Source organism: Chlamydomonas reinhardtii, chromosome 2, assembly GCF_000002595.2.
Source record: "Chlamydomonas reinhardtii strain CC-503 cw92 mt+ chromosome 2, whole genome shotgun sequence".
NCBI classification, from domain to species: domain Eukaryota; kingdom Viridiplantae; phylum Chlorophyta; class Chlorophyceae; order Chlamydomonadales; family Chlamydomonadaceae; genus Chlamydomonas; species Chlamydomonas reinhardtii.
Window position 1 is genome coordinate 6997352 of NC_057005.1, and position 23608 is coordinate 7020959.

A 23608-nucleotide genomic window follows, 5' to 3' on the forward strand; every position below is an offset into this window, starting at 1 on the left:
GCCAAGCTCCTTGCGTGCCTGCAGCGTGTATCATGTGGTCTACATTCTTACTTTTGGTTGCATTAGAACACTGTTGCAGTGAGTTGCAAATACGCTTCAGTGTTGGGGCTTGGTCCTTTGGGGTCGAAAGAGTGTATTGTACTCATACGTGCCCCAGACGCCTTCAAACGCTCATCTTTGGCCAATCCAAGGTCATTGAACGAGCCGGGAAGCGAGAAGCGAAGCGCTCTCTCGTCATCTTGGCAACGAAACCACGCCAACGCGCAGCTCCACTCGCCGCGGACCTCGAGAAGAGCGAAAAAATACTAAAAGCGGACTTGCTGAGCCTTCCGGCACACATTGGTCGTGCTCTGGGAGCTCCGTGGACCGGGCTGCTGCCACGCAACGAGTGTCACAGCGCCACCACCAGTGGCCGGGGCCCCCAGCCCGTTGTACCTTCCAGTCCCCCTCTCCCCCAATGCTCAACACCTCGGCGGGGGCTGCCGCCCGCATTCTAGCAGCCGCGGGGGCCGCGGGCCCCGCATGCGGTGCCTCCGCGGCGGCCTCGGGCCTAGCTGCGCTGTCCACGGCTTCTTCCGGGCGCCTAGCCGCGGCCACTGGCAGCCACAGCCCCGCTGCCAACAGGGCTGAAGCCGGCGCGTGCCGGTGCAGCAGTGGCAGCGGCTGCGCTGCGTGCCGTGCCCCTGGCGGCGCCTCTCCTTCCGGCGCCCGGCCGACGCCCACAGGCGCGACCGGCGCCTCTAGCAGCGCCAGCACCAGCAGCAGCCGCGGCAGCCACGTGATTTTGGGCACTGGGCCGCGACTGGGTGTGGCAACACGCGGTGGCAGTGGCCTGGCAGCGGCCCTGGCAGGCCTCGCCGCCTCCCCCAGCCCACTAGCTGCTACTGCCGCGGGCCTGCTATCCCCCAGCTCCATGCTACAGCCGGGCAGCACCAGCAGCAGTAGCTGGGGAGCGGCGCGGTGTGTGCATGCGCCGGCCGCCGCCAGCCCGCCGCCTGACGGCGCCAGCACCGATCAGCTGTCTCTGGCGGCGCTGGCGGCGGGGCTGTGGGAGGAGCTGTCGGGCGGGCGCGATGAGGGCCTGACGCCGGCGGCCATCGTGGCGGCTCTGGACAGACACATCGTAGGCCAGGTGAGGGTGCGGGTGTGGGAAGTTGCGCGTACGAGTGTTTGCGGCTAGCAGTGGGTGAGAAGGGAAGAGGATTCACAATTACCGTAGTGGACGGGGTGATGTGTGTACGCGGCGAGCGCGCTCGCCACGAGGGGCGCAATGGTCAATGGGTCATTCGGGCGGCGCAACCTCATGGAGGACTGTGAGCCCGGTGTTGCGCCCGCCGCAGCCAAGCAAGGCTGCACCACGTCCCCGGGGGATCCCTCCTGATGCGGGCGTCCCAACCACCAAGTCCACCATCACCCCCCCCCTGTTTTGTTCCCGTCTCCCTCCCACCGACACTACGATAGGCCGCCGCCAAGCGCGCTGTGGCGGTGGCGCTGCGCAACCGCTGGCGGCGTCAGCGTGTGGAGCCGGCGGCGTTCAGGGACGAGATCATGCCCAAGAACATTCTCATGGTGTGTGTGCGGGGGCAGGGCGGCTAGGGGCACTGGGGGCACGAGGGAGGGGGAGGGGGGCAGGGAAGGGGGCCAGGGGGCGTGGCGTGGCGGGGGCCGGGGGGGGGGGGGGCTAGCAGGATAGGGCGTGGGAGTAGAAACGAACGCAGGATGGCTGGGCCTGCCTGTTTGTGCGTGTGCGGTAGATGGTAACGCGAGGACAGAGGCACTCGATTGATGTGGGGCATGAAGCCGCATGAAGTCCAGGCGGGTCTGCGAGGAGGCGCATGACGCGGGGTCCCGCCACCGCCTCCGCCTGCCCCTCTGCCGGCGGCCGCCGCAGGTGGGCCCCACCGGCTGCGGCAAGACCGAGGTGGCCCGGCGCCTGGCCAAACTGGCGGACGCGCCCTTCGTCAAGGTGAGGGCTAGGCAGGCAGGCAGGCAGGCAGGCAGGCAGGCAGGGGTGTGCGTGGTTACATTCAGGATTAGTTCAGGAAGTGGTCGATCGTAGGGGAGATTTGGAGAACAGCAGGCGTTAGCGGGGGAGGGGAGGGGCGGGGTGGGCAGGTGGTCGTGTGGGAGAGAAATACTGTAGAGCAGGTGGCGGGGGCAGGCGGAGCTGCTTTGATAGGGCACGGCTATGGCGTGTAGGCGAGGCGACGCCTCTCCCACCCTTCTCCCCAACCCCTGTCCCCACCTCCACCAACCCCATCACCCCACCCCGTTACCTTGTCCCCGCTGCTCCTACCCTGTTCTCACCACTGCCCTAACCTCGCAACCCCTGCTCCCCCTGCTCCCCCTCCTCCTCCCCTCCTCCTCCCCTGCTCCTCCCCCCCTCCGCCACTCGCCAGGTCGAGGCCACCAAGTACACGGAGCTGGGCTACGTGGGCCGCGACGTGGAGGAGATCGTCAAGGAGCTGGTGGAGGCGGCCCTGGTGCTGGTCAGGTGCGGAGATACCAGCTAAAACCCAACCCAAGTCAGAAGAGGGCGGACGATAGGGAGGACAGGGGGCTTGGGGGCGGAACCGCTATCCGGTGCTGCCGATCTTCTTACCACCTTGCGAGCTAACCCAAATTGTGATAGGGCCGTGATGCGACACAACGCACCCAAGGCACCGAAATGCAACACATGCGGTGTGTATGTGTGTGTGTGTGTGTGTGTATGTGCATGTGTGCGTACAGGTCTCGCGCCAAGGAGCGCCTGGCAGTGGCCAGTGCGGCTCGGGCCGAGGAGGTCATTGTGCGGGCGCTGGTGGGGCCGCACGCCGCGGCAGACATCGTGGACAGCTTCCGCGAGATGTACCGCCGGGGTGGGTGTGGGGGGCGGGGGGGGGAGAGAAGGCGGAGGGGGAGCCGCGAACGGGGTGTATCAAAGATGGAAGTGTCGACGAGGGGGGGGAGGAAGGGGAAGGGGAGGGCAGGGGGCAGGGGCACCGGGTAGGGGGAAGGGAGGGCAAGGAGCCACGGGAATGGAGTGGGGCCCGGGGCCCGCACACAGACAGACTCACCTGCCCTCCCGCCTGCATCTGACCCGCCGCTCCTACCCTGCCCCACTCCTCCCTGCTCCCATCTCCTCACCACCACCAACACCAACACCAACACCACCCTCCTCACAGGCGACCTGGACTCCCACACCGTGGACATCGAGGCCTCACTGCTGGAGGGCGCAGGCGGCGGCGCGGGCGGCGCCGGCGGGCCCTTCGGTGGCGGCGGCCCCGGCGGCGGCGGCCGGATGGATCTGGGTCCGGGCTCTGTGATCCTGCTGGACAAGCTGTTTGCGAGGCCGGGGCCGCCGGGCGGCGACCGGGCTGGGGGAGGAGGAGGAGGCGGACCGGGGATGGGTGGCATGGGCGGCGGCTTCGGCCCGGGCGGCGGCGGCCGCGGCGGCAGCGGGTACAAGAAGACGCTCAAGGTGCGTGGTGGGGTGCCTGGGTCATGAAGGATGGAGGACGAGGGCGACGCTGGTGGCGAGAGCTGGGTGACGAGCGCAAAGGCACAAACAGGCGGTGGCGCAGTGAAAGGGGGCATCCGCGCTTCTGTTCCCACATTCAAGCCGCATGCATGTCCGTGGCGGGGCACCTCGTGGCCTGGCCTCTGCTGCGCCCCCTGCCTCCTCTGTCGACGTTTCAGCTCATGACCGCCAGTTGCCTGCCCCCGCCTGATCCCGCCGGACCCGGCCTGTCCCCGCCCGCAGGTGTCTGAGGCGCGGTCCCGGCTGGAGGAGGCGGAGGCGGAGAAGCTGCTGAGCAGCGAGGCGGTGACGCGGGAGGCGCTGAGGGCGGCGGAGCAGGACGGCATCGTGTTCATCGACGAGGTGCGGATGCGTGGAGGCGTGGGCGGAGCAGGGATTGTGAATACCAGCCCAACCAAGCCAAGCCAAGCTAGCGGAGGACAGGCGGCGGCGACAAGGGGGTTTCGCTCCGATGGGCGCTGCCGGTGCCACAGGATGTCAGGGACGCATGGGAGGCAAGGAGCGGAGGCCAGGCAGCACCTCGCACTCCGCCTCACCCCCACCCATCGCCTCCGCCTCACCACCCTTCTTCTTCAATTATTCATGACTGCACCCCCCAGATTGACAAGATCGTGGAGCCCAGCAGCGGCCGAGTGGTGTCGGGCGGCGTGAGCAGCGAGGGCGTGCAGCGCGACCTGCTGCCCATCATCGAGGGCTGCACCGTGCCCACCAAGCACGGCCCCGTGTCCACCGAGCACGTGCTGTTCATCTGCTCCGGCGCCTTCCACACCGCCAAGCCCTCCGACATGCTGGCGGAGCTGCAGGTGCGCACATGTGTGTATGTGTGTGGCGTATGTGTGTGTGTGTGTGTGCGTGCGTGCGTGTGTGTGTTAAACACAAAAACAAACGGAACAAAGCCGCTGAACACGCGTGCGCAGTTACGGACCAATACCTACGCCGGTTACCGAGCTCCGCGTTGGGCGATGTTGCCCCAGTTGTCACCTTGAGTATACTTACCCGCATACGTTGCCTGGAACCCCCTACCCGGGCGTTTGGCATTCAGCCTCGTCTCCGAGGTGCACCCGCATGCGCTGCCATGCTCCGCGTCGGCGACGCGCTAACAACGTTTACCGGGCACAACTCCCCCTAAGTCTCGACGACTCCACATCCATTCTCACCTATAAGCGTGGGAACGGAAAGGCATTGGGCGGCAGCATAGAAGTGTCACGGACATGTGAAATGGCAGCGGCGGAAGAGGGCGGCGTGCAGCAAGCAAGCTATCTGCGTGTGTGTGTGTGTGTGTGTGTGTGTGTTTAGATTTGGAGGGCTGGGGCTCGGAGCGTGACGGCGCGGCTTGCCGGCGCCCTCCAACCTCATCAGCAGCGCCTGTGCAAAACCCTAACACCTTGTACACCCCTAACACCCGGCACTCCCTCCCCCCCCACACACACACACATCCCTCAGGGCCGGCTGCCCATCCGTGTGGAGCTGCAGGGCCTGACCGCCGCCGACTTCCACCGCATCCTCACCGAGCCCGACAACAACATGATCCGCCAGCAGCAGGAGCTGCTGGGCACGGAGGGCGTGCGGCTCACCTTCACGGACGGGGCGGTGCGGGCCGCGGCCAGCCTGGCGGAGCAGGTGCGCGGGCGGCAGGGGCGGGTCAGGCGAGGGCGGGGCAAGACGGAAGGACGCAAGGGCATAGGTTTGGGTTCGGGCTCGTTGCCCTGACGCAATCTCTGTCTCGAACTGACATCCTAACACAAGAGACAAACTCTTGTACAAACACACGCGCAAATACAAACGCAAACACACACACACACACACACACACACACACACACACACACACATACACACACCCAGGCCAACCGGCTGCTGGACAACATCGGCGCGCGGCGGCTGCACACCATCCTGGAGCGGGTGCTGGCGGAGATCAGCTTCACAGCGCCGGAGCGGGCGGCGGAGGCGCGGGCCGCGGGGCTGGACGCGTGAGTCGGGCTGCATGGGGGCGGGGGCGGGCTGCAGCAGGGGCGGGGCGGCGGAGCGTTGTGGGGGCGGGTGAGGGCAGGGAGGCTGCAGCAGGAGCGGTTGAGGTGGATGTGGTTGCGTGGGGTCCGGGGTTGCTGGGGTGAAGTAAGCATGGGACGTGTTCTTACCACTGTGCTACACCCCAGCCCCATACTCCCAACCACTCTCACACACACACAAACACTGCACACACACACTGCACACACACACACACACACACACACACACACACACACACACACACACACACACACACACACACATACACACACCTGTAACCCGCGCCCCTCCCGCCTCCCTTCCGCCTGCCTTCCGCCTCCCCGCCCACAGGTTCGAGTACGTGGTGGACGAGGCCATGGTGCACGCCCGCCTGGACGACCTGCTGAAGAAGCAGGACCTCAGCAGATACGTGCTGTAGGGGGCTGGGGGCGGGCTGCAGGGGGGCACAGCGGCACACACGCACGGAGCTGCAGGAGAGGTCCAGCGCGCGCACACACACACGCACACACGCGGCGCTGGCGCGGGAGGGGCAGCGCACATGGCGCTGGAGGGGACCGCGCGCGCATGCCGCCGGCGGCTTGCAGCACGGCTGGAGCGGGGCGCACACGGCTGAGGCGGACGGGCTGTAGGAGGAGGATGGGAGATGGGGCCGGAGGGGAGGCGCTGGGAGGGCAGCTGCGGGCGGCTCCGCAGGCGGTGTCAGGAGTCCGGTCGGGGCGTAGGAGGTTGGAGCGCTGGATGTTGGAGGGGAGGAGCTGGGAGCTCTGGAGGTGGAGCCGCGGTTGACGTAGGGGTGTGGGGAATACGCTGGCGGGATGGGAGGTACCGGTGGCGAGCTGGGGGCGGAGGGAGGACTGGGCGGGGGTACGGGAGCTGCCCAGGCGGGTCGGAGGCTATGCACGCTGGCGGATTGGCTGGAGGGTTGGTAGTTGCATCGTGCGGGCGAGCAGCACAGGTTACAGTTTGTCATGGCAGTGCGGGCGTGTCTGTGAAGCCTAGCATACCATACTGACGCAGGTTGTGGGTCGTGTAGAATGTGGTTGGCGGCAACTACCGCGTTTATGGAGCATTTAGTTGGAGGGTACATGGACTGCCGTGGTCACCACGGGGAGGGTCCGGGCTCTCAGGCAAACTAGGGTTGGGCTGCATGCAAGCCGCCCACCATGAAATTTTGCGAGTACACGAGTGTCTGCTTCTGTGAATGATTACTACTTCAACATCGCTTTGCAACTGCAGTACATCCGCGCCAGGCGATAGGTCCAATAGGCAATAGTCAAAAGCAAGCAAGTCGAGGCCAACACGGTCACAGGCGAACGCGAGGCCAGCACGAGGCAGATATATATTATCATAGCTGATCTTGAGCAAGTACATATACTAAAGTAAGGATGCCGAAGGCGCACCCACCTCCGGGAAGTCCATTGAAGCCGCAGTGCCGAAGAGACTACGTCCCTGAGCAGGGTCTGGACGACTGGGGTCTCACGTCTGAGCAGCAGGTGAGGTGCCCGGTGCAAAAAGACATGCTCGGCGAGCTAGCCTGAATGGGCGGTTGCATGCGGCCCATGCGAAGCTGCGCGCGGGACCTCTGTTTGCACTTCGCCTGAACGGGGCGCCCATTTATGAGTAAATCATACCTGGTGGCGTGAGCTGGTCGGGTGTAGTTACCCCGAGCGTGTTGCAGTCCAGCACCGGAGGAACCTGGACTTGACACGACTCGTAGGCGGGTTTGTCGGCAGGTCGCCAGACTAGGCTCCAGTTCAGCTCCGTTGCTACAAAGGGGGTTGCCCCCTCGCCGACCTATAAAGTCATAAGAACCGCCTCAGCTGCTGTCAGGCATGCAACCAAGCTTGCCTCCAGCACACCTGCATTCCCCTGCGCACCCGCCCACACCTGCCAGCGTCAGCATGCGCACCCGTCCGCTTCTCCACGCACTCGCGCCTGCACCCATGTACACACGCACACACGCGCACACACATACACACACACGTGGTCCCATGCTAATACGCATGCCGTACACATACATGCGGTGCTTCATAAAATGTACGGATGTGCGACAGGACACATATGTGGAGTTGTTCCGGCGGCAACTGGTGGAGAAGGACCCCGAGCTGTGGGACCCGGAGAAGCATGGTGCGCGGGGGGGGGGCAGCCGTCATGTGGAGGACGGAGTGATGGAATCACAGGGGAATAGTTTGTGCCAACCCCAGCTGAACCGGGGGCGTGTGGCCTGTAACGGTGCCGTGGAGGCTTTGTGGCGTGGAGTGGGGGTAGCTAGTAAGTGGGGACATGGTGTGGGGGTGAAAGGGCGTATAGCGGGGGCGTGGGAAGTCCGCAGGTTGACTGTTCAGCGTGAAGAAAACCGAACCTAAAGCGTGGAGAAGACGAGCGAGGCTGTGGCGTGCATGGGGCGCGTGTGTGGACAGTCTCGTAACACACTCCCCCTCCCACCCCCTTCCCCAACCCCCACCCATCACCACCTACCAGACTATTACACTCTGCGCCGCTTCCTGCGCGCGCGCACCTACAATCTGCAGCTGGCGACTGAGATGTGGGTCAACCACATCCAGTGGTGCCGCGACCTGGACATAGACAACCTGCTGCAGGTGGAGCTGCCGGGGAGGGGAGGGGAGGGGAGGGGAGGGGAGGGGAGGGGAGGGGAGGGGAGGGGAGGGGAGGGGAGGGGAGCTGATGCCACCACCAAACAAAGTGGGCGCAGGGGGCTGGGGGCTGGGGGCTGAAGCCGGGGCAGTGCCTCAGCGGAGGATGGGGCTACGGCGGGGGTAGAAGCAGGCAACGGCAACCCAATCACCACACCCCTGCTCACACAGAACTTCAACTTCCCGGAGCGCGATGAGATCCTCAAGTATTTTCCCCAGGGCTATCACAAAGTAGACAAGCAGGTGTGAGGCGTGTGTGTGTGTGTTATAGAGCACAAGGAAAACAAAGCGCAAAGACAGTGTGTGTGTTTGTGTGTCCGTGGGCATGCTGGTTGAGTGGGCTCCATGACGGAGTGGTAACTTGTGGTAGGGGTAGGGGTGTGCAAAAGTCGGGGTGTTGAGGCAGGTCCGCAGCAGGTGTATACATGGGTGCCTGGCTGCTGCCTGCCATCTCGTACTTCTTACATCTCCCAACCCCACCTCCAATCCCACCTCCAACTTGCTCCCCCCTCCCGCCCAGGGCCGGCCTGTGTACGTGCAGCAGGTGGGCGGCCTCAACATCGCGCAGCTCAAGAAGGTGGCGGACGAGGACAGGCTGTTCATGTGGGTGTGGAGGGTGCCCGAGCCCGACCACTGGGGGGCGAGCACATTGGCGGGGAAGCAGTAGGCGAGCATTTATAGTCGCGCTGGTGTGCTTGTACAAGGGGCGTGTTGACATGGTGGCATAACCTGTGGGGACTCGCAACAAGGGTAAAAAGCAATCAGAGAGTAGACAGAGGCTGAGACCTGTCCTCCACCCCCACCTGCCCGCCTGCCGCCCGCAGGTTCCACCTGTTCGAGTACGAGCGGGTGTGCAAGGTGGTGCTGCCGTTCTGCTCGCGGCTGGCGGGGCGCAAGATCGAGACCACCTTCAACATCATGGACGTCAAAGGTGAGTGGGGCCCGGTCGGTTGGCCTGGGGAACTAGAGGAGGAGGTGGTGGAGGTGGAGGTGGAGGTGGAGGTGGTGGTGTGCGAGGGGCAGGCGCCTTCTTGAAGGCCTGGCAGTGGCCGCTTGCTTCCCCTTGGTATCCGCAACATCGCCGCCCGCAACGCCTGCCTCTTGCCTGCCCCTACATACACACTGACACACGCACGGTCCCTCGCACAGGCATGGGTCTGAGCCAGGTGACGGGGGACGCGCTCAAGATGTTCCAACGCATCGCCAAGGCCGATCAGGTACATGGCCTGGGCGACACACGGCGTGGCATTGAGTCGCTGTGGCTGCACTGGCCCACGACAGCCCTGTTCCAGCCACCGCACCCACTGCGTCCACACTTTCGACTCCTCGTTCACTCACCATCTCGGTCGTTGTCACCATCCACGCCCTGGAATTACCACCAACGCCAACAGCACCACCGCTCTGCGCCACCACCTACCGTATCCGCCTCGCGCTCGCCCAGCCCCACCGCCCTACCCCCTCTGCCCCCACCTCGCCCTCGCGCCCACTCCCACGCCCGCAGGACAACTTCCCCGAGATGCTTGGCCACATCTGCATCATCAACGCGCCCGCCGTGTTCCGACTCATCTGGAACATGGCCAAGGGCTTCATCGACGTGCGCACGCAGGGCAAGATCGAGGTGCGTGCATGCGTGCCGGCGTGTGCACCACTCGCCACACGGGGGCGCCCATCCCTTCCTGCGTTTTCGGACTCGCGCACATTCACTATGGCACACAACCCTAGGGCTCGGCCTAACCTACCTACCTAACCGCCACCGCCACCGCCACCGCCACCTGATAACCACATGAATATAGAATGACAAGATGCACGCGCGTTTGCAAAAATCAAATTAACAAACAGATCCTGGGCGCCAACTATAAGTCGGAGCTGCTGAAGTGGATCGACGAGGACTCGCTGATGGCCATGTTTGGCGGCAGCAGCGCAGGCACCCTGGCGGAGGACGTGGGGCCCTGGAACGACCCCGAGCTCATGGTGGGGCGGGCGAGTGGGTGGGTGGGTGGGTGAGGCCTTGGGCACGGGCGCTAGGTGGCTTTGGGGGGGGACAATTGGAACGGCCACGAGGGGGTAAGCGGGCGTGTAGGGGTTGGGTAGGGTTGGGTCGGACGCAGAGTGCAATTTGGAGTGGGGCTGTGGGTGTTCCACACCACTACTGTTGGGGCTCCGGCGCCGCGCCTTGCCCCTCAACCTGTCGCGACTGGAAGCCCCCAACCTGTGTGTCACCCTCCAGCGTTGCATCCATCCATCCCTCACCTCCCGCTCCTCACACGCGCACACGTGCACCCACAGGCCAGTGTGGGGCTGGACCTGGAGGATCTCAAGCACGGCATCATCCCCCGCCCCGCCGCGCCCATCGACCGCCCCTACAACCTCATCTTGCAGCAGCAGCAGCAGCAGCAGCAGGCGGAGGCCGAGGCGGGGGCCACGGCAGTGAATGCCACGGCCGGGGCAGAAGGCGGCTTCATGGTCAGGTGCGCGCAGGAGGAGTCTGCATCAGCGCCAATTAGGAGGCTGCCTCCAGAGCGTGGGGCGGGCGGCAGGCCACAGAGCACCACGTGGGATTCCCAACCCAGAACGCGACCTCACGCATGCATGCCGTGCGTTTTCATCCAAGGCCTCACTGCTTCTCACGCATCCCGTACCTGCACGGCCGCGCCCTCACCTCCACCTCCGACGCCTCTGACGCCCCGCACAGGGACAACCCCGAATTCGGGGCGGAGGACGACCACCCCCACAACGCGGCAGGCAGCGCCCCTGCCCCCCGCGGCATGAACACCGCAGCTCCCCGCTCCGCCTCCACAGCCGGGCCAGCCGGCGCCGCCCCCACGACCCTTCCATCGCCAACAGCACCGGCCCTAGCCAACGGCGGTCCTCAGGGCCACGGGGAGCTCTACAAACTGCTGGCCGCCAAGCAGGCGGCGCTGCGACACCAGCTGACCGTCACGGCCGCAGGCCTGAAGGCGGCCGCCGCCACAACCGCCAACGGCGGCCACGGCAGCATGGCCGCTGCGTCGGCGGCTGGTGTCGGGTCGGCGGCGGATGACGCGCTGCTGGCTGGCGATGCGCCGATGGGGCAGGGCGTGGGCGAGGGCAGCGTGTTGCACCGCATGCAGGTGGGCGCGTGTGCGATGAGCGACGAGCATTGCAAAGGGCTTAACGGAAAATACACTTGCGCGGACGTGTGTTGTGGGGCATACGGATTGAGGACGCAGAGGTCTGACACGCGTGTGTGTGTGTGTGTGTGTGACTACGGTTTCCACGGTTATTCTGCCAGATCACGTGTGTGTGTGTGTGTGTGTGTGTGTGTGTGTGTGTCTGTGTGTGTGTGTGTGTGTGCGGCGGACGGGGTGTGGTGCGGGCAGCTGGGTGCTGCAGTGGGGCGTGCCGACACCTGCCGTGCGGCCACCTGCACGCAGGGAGCCGGGCGTCTTGCCGACGTGCCTGCCGCGCGTGCATGCACATACATACACGTACACGGCCCTTACCGCGTATGCTTTCCTATAACTAACACACACACACACACACACACAGGTGTTGGAGCGTTCTCTGGCGACCATGATGGAGGCCCAGGCGCTGACCATGCAGCAGCTGGCGGCGCTGGCGGCGGCGCACAAGGAGGCGGCGGCGCGGCAGGGCGGCGCGGCGGCGGCGGCGCAGGCGGCAGCGCGCGCGGCCGCGGCACCGCCGCCGCAGCCCAAGTGCGGGTGCAGCATCATGTGATTGCAATATTCGTGATCCAGCGGTGTGAATATGTGTATGCGTACCGTAATGTCTAACTATGTGCGTATGTCTAACTGCATGCGTTTGGACAGATTTATGAGCAAAGTACGGGGAAAAGGGGGAAATGAATCTGGGAGTCTGCGAGCCCCAGTTGTGCATGCGTGTACATGTGTGTGACTGCATTGCGCCGTGCCTGGGCACGGGCCTGGGTCGTGAAGGGCAGGGCACCTGATTAAGGTGCGTGCGACACAGCGCGCGCCTGCATACTATGTTTTGCTGGCAGTGGCGTTGCAGGCAGAGCAGCGCGGGTATGCGTGCTCTGGTGTCATATTCTTGAGTTATTGACTGACTACCGTGCTGAGGATCTGGCTTGACTCACTGGATCTGGCTCACGTTGCAAACGCCTGCATGATAAGACTGCCTCGTGTGCTGCATGCAAGGCAAATAGCCATGCCGCATCCACCGGGGTCAGCAGGATGGCAAAGCAGATGCGCATCAGGGTAGATCAGGGCTTTCGCTTGTGGAACATGTGCGGGCTGGGGCTGCGGTGTGGGACGGTGTGGGACGAATAACGTTGTGATGAGCAAAGTGGATTGCGTCGAAGCAGTGGGCAGGCGGGCTGCGTTGGCCTACGAGCTCCTGACCTGTAAGCCATAGCGGCCTGACTACCGTACTTCGTGACCTGGGCGCAGATACCAGTGTGCAGCTGGATTCGTGAAGTCCCAGGCGGCTGGCATGACCCCGTATCTGATGAGCTGGTTGGCATGACACACAGCTGTAACAAAAACGGTCGGGGGTGTATCCCGCTTAGGAAGGGCAGGCTCCAGAGGTCAGTGCCTGTGAAGGTCAGAGGGGGGGTCCTTGCGTGCTGGGTGAGCAGCGGCTGGCAGCGGGCCTAAAACCGTTACACGCTGTAGTCTCGCCTGCTCGCTCCCTATGATAATACTAATCTTTTCCACGCCAAAACGCAGCCGCTGTCCTCGTTCAGCGATTGTATTCGCTTGACGCCCGCCACGATGTGGGAACCTGTGTGGGAACACTTTTCCCGAACCGGCCTTGACCCAAATCTGGTTACAAAATACATTGCCTCGCCAATGCGACTTTGTAGCTTTGATAAGGCCCCTCAGTAGTTGCGCCGCACGTAAACCAGTCAAAAATTCGACGGCAACTGACTCGTAGCACATTTGACCTTTTCGTTATCTGACAATATTATAACCTGTGCCAGGGCCACTCAATATGGCGTAGGTACGTGGGTCGAAGGCGCTCGCCTTGCAAGTCAGTTCAGGGGCCGCGGCCCCTTTGGTGTAGAGGCCGCGGCAATCTTTCCCGGTGTAAGCCTGTTGGATAGGTATGGCATCCACAAGGCCCCTATCAGGGGTATCAGCAGGCGACCAATCGGCTCGGTCGCACATTTCAGTGTCTTCGGCCTATTACCAGGACAACAGCGCTGGTGAGCAAGATTTCTCGCCGCATCAGGGGCTTTCATAACAGTGGGGAGTATTGTGCTGACGGGGACCGTTCAAGTGGGGTCCAAGGGCCGCTGTTACTGTCGGCCACGGCCCGGACTGTGCCGTGAACGACCGACCGTTCCTGCCCTGCCCCCGCAGTGCTGTCGCTGGCGAACGTCAAAGGCGCCAGCGACCGGCCCGTGTCTGCGCTCATCAACCACCTGGTGGACGCGAACTATGACACGTATGACAACCGCAAGGTGATACACTCCAACACGCACACCTACTCCATGTTCCACTACCGTGCGTCTGAAAGCCAGGCCGCGGCTGCCGCCGGCCCCGCGCTGGGCTCCACCTCGGGCTCAGTCACGGGCGGCAGCGGCACCGGCAACTTCACACGGCGGTCCACGGACGCCTCCTTCACCGGCTCCTCCCTGCGCTTCAGCGGCACCGGCAGCGGCAGCGGCGCCGGCGGCTACTGGCTGGGCGGCACCGGCCGCACCGAGAGCGGCAGCGGCGCCAGCGGCACTGGCAGCGCCGGCTTCTACGGTGGTCAGCCCATAGCACCCTACAGTGGCGGCCCGCCGCCGCAGCCAGACTGGGGCGGCGTCGCCAGCGGCCGCAGCCTGGCCGCCAGCTCACGTGCCACGTCAGCGCTCAGCAGCGGAGGCGGAGGCGGCGGAGGCAGTGTTTGCTTCAGCACGGCCGGCGGCGCGGGCTGCATGCCTGTGGGCGGCTCTGAGCTTGAGGTTGTGGCGCTGTATGACGCTAACTTCCAGGCCGCCAACGCGCGGGGGCAGCACGGCGTGCCGCTGCGCGTGCCGGCGCCGGCTCACATCGGGCCGCTGTCCTACGTGTACAGGTGAGGGGGGGGGGGGGCAGCGGCACGGCAGGGATAATCTATGCGCGTGTGTGTGATACAGAGCGCGTGGGACAAGGCGTGCAGCAGTAAAACAGAGCAGGTTTCTTCATTCAGGCTTGACGTCCGGTCATATATCCTTCCCGTCGCGCCCTCCTGCCTGCCAGATGGTATTGCAAGCGCGCCACCCAGTTCGTGGGTGCGGTGGGGCCGGCGGACGTGCCCGACGCCCCCGCGCTGCCGCCCTCGGAGAAGGAAGCCGCCTCCCGCCGCGGCTCCTCAAGCGGCGCAGCCACCACCTCCCCCGCTCCGGCCCCACGCGTCAGCGGCAACGGCAGCGCCGCCGCCTCCGGGCTTCCCCCACCAGGGTCGGCCTCCCCACGCCGCGCCGCCAGCACCGGCCTGCCCTCCGCCTACACAGTCGCCAAGCAGACACTCGCGGGCGTCAGCGACGCGCCCACCTCCTCCCCGTTGCCGTCGCGGCCTGCCGCGGCCCCTGCTGCTTCTGCTGCTGGCGCCGCCGCCGCCGCCGCCGGCATCGGGCCTCCTCGCACCACCAGCGGGCGGCGGCTGAACCGCGCCGTGGACCCGGTGATGAACCTGCACGAGCTGATGGACCTGCTGGAGGACCTGCAGGTGCGCACACGTGTGTGCAGGGGTTGCGTGTGTGCATGTGCCTGTGCCTGTGCATGTGTGCTTGGGTGGGTGTTCGGCAATCTGGTCGAGTCGGTGATGGGGAGAAGATGTTTGCCCACAACAATGCTGCTGGGCCGGAAAAGCGATGAGTTGTTGTGTTGTGTACTGGTGATGCCATCATGCGCTTGCTTGGCGGGTTGCAGGTTGTCCCTCATGCCGCCTCGCGTGCTGACGTCACCCGGCTCTTCAACATCAGCCGCCAGGCAGCACCCAACGGCAGCACAGCCGCAGTGGCGGGCGCCGGCGTGGGCTCAGCAGCGGCCGGCGGCAGGCCACCCACCGCACCGCCGGCCCCGGGGCTGCCGCACGCGCCGCCGCGCCCCGGCACGGCGGGCGCTCTCGGCGGTGGCGGCGGTGGCGGCGGCGGTGGCGGCGGCGGCGGCGGCCGGTCGGGGTCCCCAGGCGTGGGTGTGGTGGTGAAGGCCCAGCCTCACCCGGATGAGATACGCTACCCGGCTTTCCTGGTGCGTGGCGCATGCTGAGGTGTTGGGATGCGTAACAGCAATCGCGTATCTTTTGAAAGCATCTCTCTGCACGGGATTGTGGAAGTACGATTGAGTACGAGAGAAGAATCGCAGGCAGCGCGGGCAGCTAGCAAGCCCCACAATCCCTCAAAAACCAAGTAATCATGAAAACGTCTGCCTGCCGTTTGCGCCCACAGGACTTCCTAGTCCGCCTGGCAGTGGCCATCGGCTGCTGCGACGCCAAGCCCTCACCAGCCCCCGCCCCCGCCCCGCCGCCTCCTGCGCCACCCGCGCCCAAGCCCAGCGCCCCCTCCTCCGGCCGCACCTCGCTCAACGGCGCCGCCGGCGACCCCGGCCTCGGCACCTCGTTCGGCCGCACGCCGGAGCCCAAGCCGTCGCTGGAGGCGATGTCTCGCGGCTGGACTCGCAGCGTGGCCGCGGAGGAGGCGGGCGCGGCGGTGCGGCGGCTGCTGGGGCGCATGCGGCTGAGCCGGACCGACCTGCTGGGGCTGAAGCAGCGGCTGGACGCCCTGGCGCGCATGGCGGGTGAGCGGGCTGTGGGCTTGCTTAACACAGTGGCTGCAATTGGGGCGGTAGCAGCGGCCCCTGGGTGCGGCAAGCGCCGCTGTGGCATATGATTGACAGTGCAAAGTTTTCCCACATGAGAGGCTGACACTGCAGTGTCGCCCCTCCACCACGCGCCCCGCCATACTGCGCTCGCTCGCTCGCACAGGCGAGGCGGGCGCCCGCGCCAAGTCCAACAAGCTGCTGTACGTGACCGGCCCCTCCGCACTGGAGGCCGCGGCGGGCGTGCAGGTGGCGGCCGCGCCGCCCGCCACTGGCCCGCTGCGCCCCGCGCCCGCGCCCGGCGCGCCGCCACTCCCGGCGGGGGCCGCCGCAGGCACCACCTATGGCGCGCCCCCTGCCTGGTGTGTGACCTCGCCTACCCCCGCACCCGCCTACTTGCTGGCACTCCTGGCGTCAGAGGACCGCGGCGATGGCGGCGAGTACCGGCCCGCGTGGCGCGAGTTCGGCGCGGCGGCCATTGACCTGGGCCTGTTGGCGCCCGGGGAGCTGCGGCTGTGCCGGCTGGTGCTGCTGAACCGGGGCGTGCACCAGATGAGCGTCAGGGTGGAGAGCGCCGGCGCGCCCTTTTGCAGGTGCAGCTACTCGGGGCTGCAGGCCATGCCGCCGGGCATGCCCAAGCACGTGAGTGGGCTTTGGGAGATTTGGTTGCTTGCACGGGGCCGGGCTGCTTTGGCACTATCTGGCAAGGATTGCTGCGGAGCTGCTGACGGAAGACTTGCATTCTCACCTTGCATTGGTGTACGTGTGTGTGTGCGTGCACAGGTGGAGGTTTCGGTGCAGATGGCGGAGCCGGGCGAGGTGCTGGGGGAGCTGCGACTGGTGTACACCAGCGCGCGGGACCGGTACCGGGAGGAGCGCGAGGTGGCGGTGCCGGTGTACGGCATGGTGGGGCTGCCTGGCGGCGGCGCCGAGGGGGGAGGCACGGGAGGCAGCGCCGGCCGGCAGCGGGGCGCAGGTGGCGGAGGTGGGGGCAGCGGCGTGGCGGCGGGCGGCTCGGGCGGTGCCGGCACGGCGCGGCGCATGGTGCCAACCACTGCAGCGGAGCGGAAAGTGATCGCGGCCAAGACCGCGTGGGAGGGGCTGCTGCCTGCCTCAGTGGCGGCAGCGGCGGTGCTGGCAGGGCCGCTGCCGCACAACGCGCCGCGCCGGGCGTCGTCGTCGGTTGGTGCGGGCAGCCTGATGGGTTGGCCGGAGGGCTCGGTGGCGGGCGGCAGCGCGGGTCTGACGGGCGGCAGCCGCGGCAGCTCCAGGATGAGCGGCGCAAACATGGGAATGGGCGGCGGGTACTGGGGCGGCGGCAGCGCCGGCACCGGCGGCGGCTGGTTCCGCGGCTCGCGCACTGGCTCTCACAACGGCGACTCATGGTACGGCGAGCTCGGGGCCGGCAGTGTGGGTGGGGGCGAGGCGGCGGCGACGGCCGCTGCCAGCGGCGAGGACCGGGGCGGGGCAGCTGCAGTCGGCGGTGGGAGTGTACCGCCCCTGGCGCTGCCGGGCAGTGGTGTGCCGGCGCCCTCGCGACCCCTGGCTGAGGCGGCGGCGGCGGCGGCCCCCACGGAACAGGGGACATGGCCACCAGGACACGTTACGGACACCTACCACGCGCGTGGCTCCGCGGACGGTGTAGCCCTGCCGGAGGGTCAGCAGCAGGAACACCAACACGAACACGGACAGGACGAGGCGGGCGGGCCGCCGGGGCTGGCTCGGCGCGTCAGCTTCCATGACGGCTACGAGCGGTAGCGTGAGGCCGGGTGCCGGCACATGCATGGTGCAGGGGTGATCAGGCATGTCTGGCGCCACAGTGATGATGGTGATGATGCCGCCGCCGCTGCGCGGCGCTGCTGTCGCGCTTGTCATGGCGGTGCTTAACTGGTGTGGGGGCGATTACCTGGTGTGTGACTGCTTGGACTCGACTACTGCAGTGAGCCGCTGGTGTCATGATGGCGCGGCTTGACGAGTTGTTGGACCGGACAGGACTGAACTACGCATCTTGCATTACCGTGATGGACGTGATGTGCTGTACAGCGCTGCCTGTACTTTGACAGCCTGCTTGGACTAATCACAATTGCGGACAATGCTTCAGCATGTTATGGCGTGCGGCGAGCGTGTTCTTGCACTCGACCATCAACCGTGTTTGGAAGCGCATGTGCAGATCTCCGTAGTCCGGACTGGAGCTCGGGAGTCGGTCAGTCGGGACTTTTAAGGCTCACGGGAATTATACAGATAAATCATGCCGTTGGACACTGGCAGTTTAGGCGGTAGAAATGGCACTGACCGTGGAGTGCACGGGCATGTAAATACAGAGCATGCCCCGCTATGTTCCAGCCTTTGCATCGGGGCTTGAAGTCCAAGATAATGTTGCTTCTACCCTTGCAGCCAATCAGGCACAAGGATTTGGCCACAATATCATAAAGATGTAATGCACCCATGTGTTTTGATCAGCTCCATCACCCATACTGTAGTTTCTCACACGCACGCACGGCCGGATGACGTGTTCATTCTTCCAAGGTCACATGAAGATGTCAAGCGCTTGCACACACCAGGGCCCCCCTATGCCCACGCGGTTTCGACCTGTCTTCGCCAAACGCGCAACCTCCCACACCACATGCACCCAGACACGAACATGAACCCCTACGTCTTAGCCCACACACCTCCACCGACACACGTTCACCCACACACCTTCGACCCACCCCCCGCTCTCACGCCGCGGCAAACAGCCGCTCGTTGTGCTCCCACCAGTCGCCCAGCGCGAGCAGCTCGCCGTGCGCGCCCTGCTGCAGCGCCGGCAGTCGGCCCGGCGCGTACGGCGCCTTGGCCAGCAGCCCCTCCCGCCACACCGCCGCCACGCCGGTGCCGCCGGGCGCCGCCAGCGCCGCCACGTCAGCCAGGGGGTCCACGCCGGGCGCCAGCAGCAGCAGGTCGGCGGAGAAGCCCGGGCGCACGCGTCCCAGCGTCAGCTACAGACGAGAGGAGGGGAAAGGAAGGGAAAGAGGGGGTCGCGGCACGGGACTGCAGGGATTGGGGGCGATGAGCCTAGATTAGCGGGTGACAGCGCGCAGGCCTTGCGGGGCTCAGGTGTGATTAGGCCCCGGCGTGGAGTCCACGCATCTACAAGTCTCCTCACCGTGGCGTTGAACAGCTCGGCGCAGTGCACAGTGGCGGACTTGACCACCTCCACGGCGGGCAGCACGCGGGCGCGGAGGCACAGCTCGTCGGCCTGCGTGTGCCGTGCCGCGTACCGCACGTGCCCGTGTTACGTGCCACGTGCGATGTCGTGCCTCGCCCTCTCTGCCACCTGCAGCGCACAGGGCGCGCTGCGCCCGCGCACACCGCACACACTGCACACACACACACTCTCTCTCTCTGCCAATATAACACACACACACACACACACACACACGCACACACACACACACACACACACAGTTCCGCCCGCTCCCACCTGTGCGGGGTGCAGGTCCCCCAGCAGGTCGCTGCCGAAGCACATGACCACGCCGTGGTCGCGAGCCACTGCCAGAGAGCGCAGACCCTGGGGCGGAGGAGGGCCGGAAGGTGTGAGAGAAGGATGCACGAAAGCAGGTTGGTGGGGCGGACGGAGGGCCGGGGAACGGTCCCACGTGGGTAGACCCGAATGCCCATGCCCCGCATCTACAGAAGGTGCAACACTGCTTCTGCAGCGGTTGCCGCCAAGCGGCCTCTCACCGCTTCAAGTGCGTTTCCAACCTTGGCCACCAGCTCCTGCATTTAGCAGTGCACAACACACATGTACACATGGTTGGGGATGGCCGTCCAGGCAAGACGGAGCGGGGAGCCAAAACGCACGGCACGCTTTCAAGGACTGGAAGAGCGCGCACAACATTCTGAGACAGGAAAGACTCGCTGGTTTGCCCCCTTTCTTCTCATGACACGCCCTCAACAGGCCCACCCATCTTGGTGGAATCTCATGGCATGTGATAAGGGCGCCAGGGCGGGCGATATACCACAGCAGCAGAAACCCTGGTGGCTCGCCCCGTGCCCCCCGCCTCGTGCCCCTCACATGTCTTGACCCGGGCCAGGCGCCCCCATGCCCCCACCTTGGGCATGCCCGCCGCCTCGCCGCCACGTGCCAGCTCCTGGTAAGTCACCAGCGTGGGGACCAGATAGGCACCCTGGGGGGCGGGAGGAGAGCCCAGGTAAGGCGGGAGTTGGTGAGCTGCCGTCTATGAAAGGCAAAGGGTGGAGGGGGTGGGTAAGGCGGGCGCGTGAGTTGGTGGAAAGCTGCTCCAGGTCCACCTGATGTACCCTGCCCCACCCTGCCTCATTCTACACCCCTTCCCCTTCCCCTTCCCCTTCCCCTTCCCCGCCCCCTACCACCCACGCCGCCGCCCCTCACCCGGAACGTCATCTCAGTGGCGGTGTGCGGGTCCAGGTAGTTGCCGTGCTCGACGGAGCGCACGCCGCAGCGCACCGCGCGCAGGATGGCGGCGGGCGTGTAGGCGTGCGCGCACACGTACGTGCCGGCCGCCTCCGCCTCCTCCACAATCGCCTTGAGCTCGCTCTGCAACGGAGCAGCGGAGCAGTGAACGCGCCCGAGCACGCGCGCATGGTATGCTACACAACCATCGCCGCCTTACTACTTAAACTGTCCGTTGACCCGTCAATCGCCCGCCCCCGTTAGCCCCGATGCGCCTCACAGACATGTCCCTCCGCCCGTCATCAGCGAGCTCCGGCCGCAGGCAGCCCACTCGACAGCCCTCCCGCGCGCGCGCACACACACACACACACACACACACACACACACACACACACACACACACACACACACACACACACACACACATACGCACACACATGCACACACACCTCGCTGAACTGCGTGTTGGTCAGCCTGGTGCAGTCCGGCGGGGGTTGGGGGGCATGTCCAGGTCGTGGGCAAGTCACGGTAGTTCAGTACAACTCGTCACATCAGGCTCGAACAGTCACGTGCAGGCGACTCTGCTCGTTCGCCCCACCGCCAGAGCTCGGTCACCCGCAAGGGGACGATCTCGTCACCACGTACACGCAACCACACACACATGGACACATGCACACACACATACCTACACACATGCACACACATGCAAACACCTACACCCACACACCCACACACATACCTGTCCGTGGGCGAGGCCACGCCGCCCGAGGCCATGATCTTAATGCAGTGGGCGCCGCGGCGCAGCTCATCGCGAGCGGCCTTGCGGACCTGTGATTTGTGAATGCAACATGGGCCGGCTTGTGATAGGCTTGCGTGGAATGTTGGTGCACGGACAGGCAAAGCTCCGGCGCGTACGAAGCTGAACTTCAGACGCCCCCAGAAAGCACGCACACGCACACGCACGCGCACACGCACGCGCACATGCACACGCACACGCACACGCGCACACGCACCTCGGGGATGCCGTCGCACACGCGGCCAATGCCACGCAGTGCCGCCCCGCACGCACACGCGTCCTCGCCGCGCCCCCGGAAGTCACCGTGTCCGCCCGTCTGACTCAGCGCGTGGCCTGTATGCCGCAAAGCACAACGCAAAACGTCTTCCCACCTTGCCTGCAACAGCACAAGCAGCCGTGCATCGCCCCATGGAAGCGGCCGAGCAGCTCCCTTGCAGCCCCGATATCGAACGGCCCCGCACCGCACAGCGCAGTGCAGCGCAGCACAGCACGGCGCAGTGGACCACAGCGCGCTGCGACGACGTGTCGCTCACCCGTGAACAGGATCTTGGGTCCCAGCACCACCCCCTCCTCCACCGCCTGGGCCAGGCCGAAGTCGGCGCCGCCTGTGTGCAGGCGGATTCAGGCGCGGGTGCAGGTGTGGGAGGTGTGGACTGCGGTAAATCGGTGCCTTTGAATGCCCCCATCAACCTTGCCAGTTGCCACCAACACACACGACACAATCAGTAACTGGTAGGTCGGGCGGTTAACTGGGCGGGCTTTCGTTTCGCTTACACACACACACACACACACATGTACACACACACACGCATACACACGCGCGCGCGCACCTGCGTCCCGCACGGTGGTGAAGCCGCGCGCCAGCATGCCGCCCAGGATGGCTCCGGCCCGCGCCGCCACGTAGGCCTCCGAGTGCGACTGCAGCGCCGCCAGGTCGGCGGTGACGGCCGTGACGTGGACGTGCGCATCACACATGCCTGGAGGGGTGCGAGCGGGCGGGCGGGCGATAGTTGGAAGATCTGGAGGTGAGAGGTGGAGTGAGGTGGGGCGTTGGGGTCGGGCGCGAAGCGGCTTGACGGCATATGCAAGATGCACTGGAGGTTTTCAGGCGGTGGGTTCAGGCCAGTGCCCACTTCCCATGACAGCTACCATCAGGAAGCGCACTGAAGCCTGCCTCACGTTCATTAATCGCCACAACCACTTCTACCGCACGCAAACAACGCCATCACACACACAAAGGCCGATATTGTTGCTGTTGTAAACCAAGGGCGCTCCAGACACCCACCCGGCATCAACACCGCGCCGGCGCAGTCCACTATGACCGCCGGCGCCCCCGTCAGGGGCCCACGCGGGTCGCTGGGCAGCGTCTTCAGCCCGGCCAGCAGGTTCGCCGCCACCTCCATCTCGGCCTGCTGGGTCGCCACCACACCACCCTCCACCTCCACTTCCGCCTCCACCTCCGCCTCCTTGGCCGTCACGGCCGGCGGGGGCGGTGCCGCCGGCGCTGCGGCCGCCTCCTCAACCAGCTGCACCTCCGCAACCTGACTCTCCTCGGCCTCCTGCTGGCTCTGCTGGCTCTGCTGGCTCGCAAGCGCCTGCTCTTGCCCGGGCATGGGCCCAATCGCGGCGATGACGCCGTCTCTCAGCGCCACACGCTGTATGCCCGGCAGGTACGCGCCCGCCTGCGTGTCGAGGACAACGGCGTTGATCAGCAGCACCACGCCCTCAGAGGCCGCCGCTGCCACGGCAGCGGCAGCTGCATCGGAGGCGGCGCGAGCGGCGCGCAGGTGCTTGCGCTGGGAGGCCGCTTTGGCGAAGGAGGAGTGGAGGAGCTCCGCCGGGGGCAAGTTCGGGTCCGCTTTCGTGACGGGCGGGGGCGCAGGTGCCGCAGCCGGCAATCGCAACCACAGAGTCGGCATCTAGTGTCTCGATATTTGCTGCTGTCACAGGAAGGCCAAGGCTGTTATTCGTATCGGAAGGTTTAGGAACTATGGATTGCAACGAACTCGTCAAAGGCAAAGCCTTGTGATTATTAATGGACAGTGGCTGTGCAAAGCAAAGTTCATGCTAGTGTATTGCATTTTCGCTTCGTATACGGTGCGGTCAGCGGCCATGTCGGTGCCAGAGGGATGACCCGCCCCCTCCGTCAGGACCTCGAATTTAGCGGAGCGAGCTCCGGTGAAGGCCAATCTGGGTGCCGTTAACCCGTTCGGGAGGGGTAACGGGGCTCACCGCGGGTTGGCTTGGGGCTCATCCCGGGTGGGCCGCCGGAATATCCATGTTGGCGGTAGGGTTGGCGGACGTCCCAGCGGGATTTGCCCCAAGCCCACCCAAAATTTGCAGCCGTTGCCTTAAAGTAAGCCCACGGCTTATTGACCGGGGCTGGATGAGAGCGGCCAAAACCGCGAGTGTCAGCCATCCGTCGGTGCCGTACCGCCGCAATGGAGGGCTGTGAGCACGCGGGTAC

General features: G+C 65.5%; 4 protein-coding genes across 4 annotated transcripts; 3 read left to right on the top strand and 1 right to left on the bottom strand.

Annotated features, from left to right (window-relative positions):
• Window positions 1-6734, top strand: CHLRE_02g147850v5 (uncharacterized protein). The gene is made up of 11 exons (XM_043060344.1): window positions 1-1132; window positions 1462-1569; window positions 1892-1966; window positions 2400-2494; window positions 2731-2858; window positions 3165-3460; window positions 3743-3862; window positions 4120-4323; window positions 4964-5140; window positions 5365-5489; window positions 5860-6734. The coding sequence occupies exons 1-11, from the start codon at window positions 458-460 to the stop codon at window positions 5945-5947; spliced, it is 2091 nt and encodes a 696-aa protein (XP_042927687.1). The 5' UTR covers window positions 1-457; the 3' UTR covers window positions 5948-6734.
• Window positions 6735-6794: 60 nt separating this feature from the next.
• On the top strand, window positions 6795-12693 carry CHLRE_02g147800v5 (uncharacterized protein). The gene is made up of 12 exons (XM_001694970.2): window positions 6795-7022; window positions 7584-7656; window positions 8011-8129; window positions 8355-8426; window positions 8704-8786; window positions 9008-9114; window positions 9333-9400; window positions 9685-9801; window positions 10023-10154; window positions 10470-10651; window positions 10876-11293; window positions 11712-12693. Exons 1-12 carry the CDS (start codon window positions 6915-6917, stop codon window positions 11898-11900), a joined length of 1668 nt encoding a protein of 555 aa, XP_001695022.2. The 5' UTR covers window positions 6795-6914; the 3' UTR covers window positions 11901-12693.
• A 151-nt stretch (window positions 12694-12844) lies between these two features.
• Window positions 12845-17726, top strand: CHLRE_02g147750v5 (uncharacterized protein). Its single transcript, XM_043060343.1, has 7 exons — window positions 12845-13350; window positions 13508-14210; window positions 14375-14843; window positions 15047-15367; window positions 15565-15913; window positions 16101-16576; window positions 16718-17726. The coding sequence occupies exons 1-7, from the start codon at window positions 13251-13253 to the stop codon at window positions 17690-17692; spliced, it is 3393 nt and encodes a 1130-aa protein (XP_042927688.1). The 5' UTR covers window positions 12845-13250; the 3' UTR covers window positions 17693-17726.
• A 2-nt stretch (window positions 17727-17728) lies between these two features.
• On the bottom strand, window positions 17729-23294 carry CHLRE_02g147700v5 (uncharacterized protein). Its single transcript, XM_043060342.1, has 12 exons — window positions 22427-23294; window positions 21972-22118; window positions 21675-21746; window positions 21359-21474; window positions 21085-21173; window positions 20795-20819; window positions 20325-20489; window positions 20026-20100; window positions 19655-19690; window positions 19395-19481; window positions 19077-19169; window positions 17729-18909 (listed from the first exon to the last, which is right to left on the bottom strand). Exons 1-12 carry the CDS (start codon window positions 23058-23060, stop codon window positions 18652-18654), a joined length of 1797 nt encoding a protein of 598 aa, XP_042927689.1. The 5' UTR covers window positions 23061-23294; the 3' UTR covers window positions 17729-18651.
• Between the last annotated feature and the right edge of the window lie 314 nt (window positions 23295-23608).